At 42.8% G+C, this 8,116-nt stretch overlaps 1 protein-coding gene across 1 annotated transcript in view; it reads right to left on the reverse strand.

Annotated features, from left to right (window-relative positions):
- Positions 1–8,116, reverse strand: part of gli2a (GLI family zinc finger 2a) — an 83,496-nt gene that overhangs the window by 62,307 nt on the left and 13,073 nt on the right. The window contains exon 2 of the mRNA XM_035677247.1: positions 2,810–2,949. Within this exon, the coding sequence (XP_035533140.1) occupies positions 2,810–2,924 (115 nt within the window). The 5' untranslated portion in view covers positions 2,925–2,949. The remainder of the gene's footprint in view (positions 1–2,809; positions 2,950–8,116) is intronic.

Consider the following 8,116-nt stretch of genomic DNA (forward strand, 5'->3'; position numbering starts at 1 on the left):
ATCTCTTTCTCAGGAAGATTAGTGGCTGTCCCTTTGGAGTAGGCCTGTGGACGGGGAGGGAGCTGCGAGAGGCGGGGGTCTATTTTTCTCTGGGACATTTTTCTCTGCCAGGGGGGGCCGTGACCCGCTCCAGAGCACCCTCCAGAGAAAGGCCCCGTGGTCAGTGCCGAGACCCCAGTGGAGACCCTTCAGACTCTAGCTCCATCTGAGACTTACCTATGATGGCCATGATTAACACACACGTTCTTATCACAAAGTCACGCTCTACTCCCTGCAAGACTAATTATACCAGACTTCTCCTCTTCATCCATCTACGCTACAGTGACCACTCTGAGTCAGACTTGCAGCTGATCCATTTTCACGGGGAAAAACTGGAGGTCGGGTGATTTAATGCTGCATTCTTGTTTGAGTAGAAATGAGACGGCAAGTGTTGACAAAGGTGAGGACATTTTTTTGTGGCGCCTCTCATTGGCTTCCTCCTCAGATATATCAAAGCTGTGAATAATTATCTGTGGACAATGTGTTTTTTATGCTGAAGAACATCAATCTCTGTCCTTAGTTCGCAAGCTACGGCCAAACTCTAAGAAAGATGAATATAACACACTGGTTAGGCAGAAATAATCAGAGTGTTACCGAGCTTGTCTGCTCCACTGGCCTCGTACAGTCAACACCAAAGTGAGGGATGATGGAAAAATTCTCTTTGGCAAACTTTCTCAGAATATAATAAGGGCCGTAAAACAACAAGTTGGCAGATTTGTGTTTGAAACGTCGCTCTTCCTCAGTCGAGGCCAGTGGAAGGCAGCAGAATACAGCACATCTGAGCGTCTGTACGCTACTTTTGGTGTGAAGTAGGGACAGGGGGTACATCAATCACAGGTATTCCTTTGAAACCGTGAGATGTTTTACAATCCTGGTAGCGGGCACCTAATCTGAACACATGTTACTCTGACATGGTAAAGCACAAGCCGACACAGACTCGTAAATCCCGGGGGCCTGGGAGTCAGGTTGCAAGGGCCGAGCCTGTGGAAGCACGCCCTTTAGCTGTGAGACAGATGCAGGCTGTCACACAAAATGTGGGTGCCCATTTAAAACCATTAACGAGGTCCTGAGAAAGAAGCCGGATTCCTATCATATGGACTGGACCTAACGGTGCACTTTTTTCTTCATCAACACACTTTGCATTAGTGGCCAGACACACTTCCATTATGTCTTTGCACTCAGAGACACAGACAGGTTCAACAGGGCAAGGCATGTCTCCATGAAACACAAGCAAAGTGAGCTCTCATGAAACAAGTTATGAGATTCGTGGCCAGCTGACACAAAGGATTAGGGTGAACATGATGTTCTCAGGATGTTTCTGCTTAAGTTACACTATTATGTTGTGCGGTTTCATTTTCAAGCTTAAAAGCTATAATGCACTCTGCATGGTTCGGAGTGCTTTGCAATTCTGTTTCAAAATTAAATAAAAGAGGACCTTTAAGTAAGCAAGTTTGTGACATCTTACGAAGATTGTTTGCAAGCTACTTGATTTATTCACATTTGCCCCATATTTTTGTTTCCACATGCATATTAATTTGAGAACCGGTTCAAATAAAAAGAAGTAGTAATCAAATTGAAAACAAAAGCAGAATTAAAACTAATGGCACACTAACGTCCTACTTTTACTGTTCCCATGTGACAAAGTGAGCTTTGTGATGGCAGGCCACCAGGCCCTTCATTAAACTGTAAAGCAACTTGAATGATAGGTTCCTGCGGTGGCCCCTCGCATGATGCCAGTGTGTCTTCCTGAGGGGTTTCAGTGTCCACCAGCCGGCTCTTACCAGCAGGCGTTAGTAATTTATAACTCTGGATACCTCAGAGGCCCGAACAAGGTCCTCAAACCTCGTTATGAGGAGTTTTCATCACACATTCACTAATGAAAACATGAGTTCTCATCTTTAAATTATGACCCCTTTATAGCGGGATCTTGCAGACCCTGCACCCTATGTTTTACCTCACAAGCACAAATAACCCCTGATGGGTGCAGACTACTTTTTTTTCAGTGGTGCAAGGTTATGGAAATTCAACCCCCACAGCCTACATGACACACAATGGTCATAACTGTGTAAATGACTGAATAATTTATGCCATGGCAAGCGCAATATTTTCTTCTTTGCTGGTTTGAAAAACTTGCGGCCTCTTTGTGGAGGTGCCAGGGAGGCGCACTGAAACGTCCTAGTTTCTCACCCCGCATCCCTAAACAATTAATGCTCATGGCTCATCTTGTGGCAGGCCACCAAGCCCATCATTAAGCAGAAATACCGCTAACGCCACAATGTCATACGACATCTTCTTAGCATTTCAAAGGTGCTACCCTCCTCCCAGCCTTTATCCAAGGCCTCTGATACACCATGTTGTCCACTGCTATGCCAGCCTCTTTTAGTAATTCATGAAATTTACACTCGGGAGGTGAGAACAAGGTCTTTCGACCTCATTATAACATTTTTTCATTACCCATTCTCTGACATCTCTGAAACATGCAGCCCCCATCTCTTGGTCTAACTCTTTTCATGTGCCACCCAGCTACTTATGTGAGTAGCCATAATGTTTCAGTTCACTGCTCTGCAGAGTACATGATCCTACAGAAAAACAAAAGTAGTTCATACAAGAGTGCTATATTCTACTAGCATAGAAAATGAACAGAGCTGCCAGTTTCTCACCAAATTACAAAATAACCTTACTAAGTATTTTTCTGCAGCTACTGTGTATGTCCACCCTATGCCAAATATCTAGTATAAAGGGTTCATGAGAAACTGGAAAATAGCCGTACCTCTGGTCAGAGTGGTGGGCGAGGGCTTCTTTGGGATTTCTGAGAAGCTGCTTCCATCCAGACCTGAACCCTTACACTCCTTCTTCTCAGTGGCTGTTGGAGCTGAAGTCTCCATGATGCACTTCAATTTCTGTCAAAACCTGGAGAGGCGAGAGACGCTAACGTTAGGTAAAATATTTGAAACATACAAAAAAGAAAAACAGTGACTTATTTGAATAAGAGTGAGACATTTAGTAGCAGTGATCGCCAACATGGCTGAACAAGGAGCAACACCTGGTTCTGTTCCAAAGTGGCTTTGTTCCAAAATGCAACCTTTACTCTAGCTAGCCAAACATGGCTGCAATAACAGCAAGGCAAAATGGCCAAACAGCGCAGACAGCAGGAGAAATTACATTAGCGTTGGTGAATATTATGGATATGGAATAAACCTTATTTATTAGATTTTTTAGCCACAAAAATACTCCAGACAGGTAACTACAATCTTTTGTTTTGTTTATTTTGGCCAATTTCTGTAATTTTTTTCACATTTCAGTAATCGCCGGTTGTTTTGTTTGTTTTGAACATCGCCCAACTCAATTTCTCATTCTTCATTTAAGCTACAGATTGTACATAACACAAGCGTGAAGTGTATTACAATGTTCACACTGTGATTTCCCCATAGGTGTGTATGTATTTATTCTGTCAGTGTAACTAATGTCAGGTCAGGCCCTAAACATACACGCAGGTTTCTCAGTTTGATGTAAAGAGCTCACAGTGCTCTTCTGTCCCAATTGTAAATGCGAGTGGCCCTTAGCGCTGAGGTTTTAGCCGCACACACTGTGTCAATACCTCCTCACGTCTGTGAATGGCTCAATGACTTGGCAACGTGCCACTTGTTTGACTTGGTGGGACCTACAAGATCATCCTCTGTCGAGAACAAACAGGACATGGGTGTGAGAGGTCATTCCACACTCTCCGGCAAGCTTGTGGTCATCGCTTTTCCACCTGCTTTCAGACACTGACGAGAAAATGTCTGTGTGCTTTGACAGAATGCTGAGATGTCATTACGGCAAGACCGAGCAACTGGATGTAATCAGAGGGGGCGACTTTATGTTTCACAGGTGTGGGGAGAAGGACATCTTTCCATGTTTGGAAAACTGAAAAACACAACATTTAGTGTGCATCTGAATGCTCTGGGGCATCCAAATGCAGCACTTCACTTTGTCCCTCACACCTGTTGGCAGCTACGGGAAGTCAGTTGATTAAAACTTTACACGAACATACCAAAGAAATCATTTTGCAGTCTTATAAAACAACAGTGTTTATGAGTTGACTTGTGCCCAAAGGACACAAACAACATCCTGAAACAGCAATCCGGAAATTAATTCTCACTCAAGTCAGGGAAACAAATGTGATTTTTGGCTGTAATAAGGACCACAAAAAATTCTAAAGGATGAAAGGAACAGATTAAAAACACACTCGTTGTAATACTACAGGGTATGAGAACATGCAAATACATAATTACGAGTGCTGAGAATTATACTGTCATTGAAAGGAATAAGTAATTGTTCAGAGATCTGGTTACTGCTAGCCGAATGTGTGAAGTGCTGTTTTTGGTTTCATGTGGATATCCAACATGTCATCCTTTATTGTGAGGTGTGTGTATTAGCAGCCGAGTGTGTGACCCTTCGGAGGTGCCAGTCGCCTGTCACCGAGCCAATGTAAGCCGATTAGAGGTGGGTGACTAACAGGTTTAGGCTGCATCTGTTTCTTTTTTTTTCTGGTGCCAAAACGTCCTCGAGTCTTGTCTCGGAGAACTCCGTCACTCTGACATCACCTTTGTGATAGAATTTAATGTGCTCTTTCATGGGCTTTTATCTTATTCAGAGTTGGCCAGAAAGCAGGCCTCTTTTTGGTAGTGAACCCCTCTTGGCCCAGATAAGATGTGCCCATGAACACACCAGTGCTCACAGAAACATACTATGCCTTCCAAGCAGCCTGCCCCTTAAAAATAACTGAGTATCCTCCCCTTAACATCACCGTCTGATGAACATCTGGCACCACATTAATAGCTGTTTCCATGCTTTTACAGCATGCCAACTATTTGCTTTCCAATTGCCTCTGAACCTCGTGCCAATGTTTTGAGGAAGGGAGGTTTGGGGTACAAGCACCTGTAAAGGTCATTTACCAAAAAATAAAAAAATATATCAGCAGGTGCAGTTTAGGGGACCATTGGACCAAAAACTGTCCAAGAAAAACTGCTAGCTTTGAGTCCATTTCTCAGAAAGTGGCCCCAACTTCACCCTGATCCCCCCCACCCACCACTTTCCCTAATTCTGTGGAGCTGTTACATTACCACTCCTACCCCGTGTCTCCCTACAGGCTAGACCCGTGTTGCCCCTGATGACAGGGAAGCCCAGCTCTGACAGGCTGGTACAGGTGTCAGGAACCAAGTGGACAGATGGCAGGGGCCAAAGGCGAACAAACAACAAGGGTGCACTTCTTTTCTCATCTTCTGGTTGGCTGGGCAGCCCGTTGCGGCACGAACAGGATAAGCCCCCCCACCCTCCCCTCTCCTTACCCCACCCTCTTGCGCCATGTGACCACAGGCTGGGGACTTCAGCAGGGCAGGATTACCCCCAACACACGCAGTCGCCACACTCCCAAGAAATCATATGATCCTTTCTCAAAGGTTGCACATATCACCTCTTTAAGTTCTAGCTACATCATGAAAACCTTTACATCTGGTGTCTTGGAGAAACAGGAAGTGTTGGTGAACAGACCTCAAAACCTACAAGTTTTAAAATCGAGGAAAAAGACGCCCCAGGATCAGTTTCACGGTTTGCTTACCAAATGGTTTCTGGGAAGTGGAGAGCATAAACACCTTCACAATGTCTAACAGCAAAATCTCAAAAACAAGAGTCTTACAGATTACTGCTTTAAGTGATTTATTTAGTTCATTCCAATGGGAATCTGCTTTTTCTCGCGGGTAAGGCTAGACTAACCATATCCGAAAGCAGTTTTACAGTGAGGCTGCTTTGTTCTTGTTCCTTCCTGCCACACAGCCACAAAACTGGATGTTTTTTCCATTGACAAATGTCTTTGCCTTTAGTGAAATATCTTACAAACATTTAAAATGAGGTCTGGGAAGGAATCTCTGTCTGTGCATTTTTTTTTCCAAGTGCATGACTTCTGGTTTGAATCTTGTTGAAGTGAACACAGATGCCAAGAAGCGTGTCTTGTATTTAATAAATTAAATATAAATTCTTTGTTGCTGTTTTCAAACTCCAAGCTGGGAAGGCTGTGTATGTGTTGGCTGAATGTAAAAATTATTATATTTAGTGATTCGTAGTTAAAATAGATGACAGAAAAGTCCGTTTTTTCAGCTGGGTTTGTGCACAGGTTGGCAAATATTAAGAGAGAAGAGTACAGTGGAGATTGTACATCTTGATTTTGCTCCACCAGCCCTCGCTCTGATGGACCATCCAGACATGCCACTTAACCACACAAGGAACAGGAAAAAGACTGAGGTAATGGGGAAAGTCACTGTTATGTTTTCTTCTACCAAGGTCAGCCTTAAAATCATAAGGAGTTCATATAATTCCACTTGTTTTCAGTGCAGAATCACTGTGTGGAGTTTCTTCTGAGAAAATAAAGATTGAGAAAACGCTGATTTTCTCAGATTTAAATCTTGTCTTCTGTCCCCTCTGAACTCCTCTTCCTCTCTCTGTTAATTTACCTCCAGCCCCCCCTACGTCCAAGACTTTTGTTATGAGACCTGGTGTGTGTTTTTCTTAGCGCCTCGATCAGTTTCAAGTGTTCCTCTCCACCACTACCGTTCAACAGCTCCCCTTTCACCAACACTGAAAGGAATGCAAACACACATCAAACGGGGCCCTCTCATTTTGAAGATTTCCAGGCTTTGCTCTTCTTACTTTCTTCCTTCCTATCTTTCAGTCAATGTGATCCGCATGCTGGTAGGCTCGCTTTCCTGGCAGCTCAAACACACGCGCACACACACACACACACACACAACGACAGGCGCACCAACTGCTGTCCCACACTCTGCTCACTTGGCAAACGCAGGAGAGAGAGATAGGTGAGGTCTCCTGCCCCTATGCCTCCTGCAGACCTCTCTACTCAGGTTTCTGATGCTGACACTCATGCAGGTCAACATAACAACCATCAAAAGCCAAAATATGGTTTGTTTTTCATACTTTTGCGTCTTAATCACAGACGAGATGTTGACATGTTGTTTTCTTGAGGACTGGTTGAGATTTGTCTATTGTGCTACTCCTATGTGGTTCTCAACCAGTGTGCTTCAGGGCGACTGGACATTATTTGGCTTTGTTGTGAAAAAATAACTTTGCAGATTACAATTTTCACTTCCTAATTCATGGATTGTTATAGATATAAACAAACAGTATACACTCAAAAAAACGACTACTAGGGTTAAAAGGTTATTATTTAAATTAACTTAATTAAATCATGGAGATATACCATGTGATTAACTGGCTTTCTTTTAGGATTAAGTAATTCTGTTGGGCCAACTTAATTTACTTGGGTTGGATCATTCACTAGCTGTAAAATGAGTTGGACCGACCCTTTTGATTTAAAGTCAGACCCAAACGTGGTAAGTAAGTTGACTCAACCTTAATAAATTAATTGAAGTAAATTAAGTTCAACCAAATTAATTGTTTAATGCAGTAAGAAAACCATTTAACCCTATGGAAATACTTTCCATGATCATTCAAAGCGTTATTTTTTAATATAAAATAGTTCAAATTAGCTTCAAGTCTAGCTGTATATTTGCAGACTGCAACTCCCTCGCTTTACCCTCCCTTTCCAAGTACGAAGGAGAAGCTACTGTGGACGTGAAGTGCGCAAGAAAAGCGAACACCCCTATCTAGAACCAGTTTCATTGTTCCTCCATTCTATGCTACTGTAAAAACATGGTGGACTCTCTTCATCTGTATATATAAACGGCTCATTCTAAGGTAACAAAAACTACAGCAACAATTCAAAACATTCAGGGGATTATACACAGTTAGGAATATTATATTCCATATCTGTCAATAGATCCTTCTATATGTTTCATAGTGGACCTTTAAGGCAACTAAACGTATGTGGTGATTTTTATAATCCACATTTTTATATGGACAATCAAATGAGTGTAATGTAAAAGGGATTTCTTGTGACGAACCAACCGAGAATTATATAGCTCCACTCAGCTCTGCAGAGGAGCACACATTCAATAATAGGCTGGGATTTTTTAAGTCTATCTTAATACAATTCTCAAAGGAGGACAGGAGGAATGATTACAGTGAC

This window comes from Morone saxatilis, unplaced genomic scaffold, assembly GCF_004916995.1.
Source record: "Morone saxatilis isolate NCDOM2014 unplaced genomic scaffold, NCSU_SB_2.0 Contig5, whole genome shotgun sequence".
In the NCBI taxonomy this organism is placed as follows: domain Eukaryota; kingdom Metazoa; phylum Chordata; class Actinopteri; family Moronidae; genus Morone; species Morone saxatilis.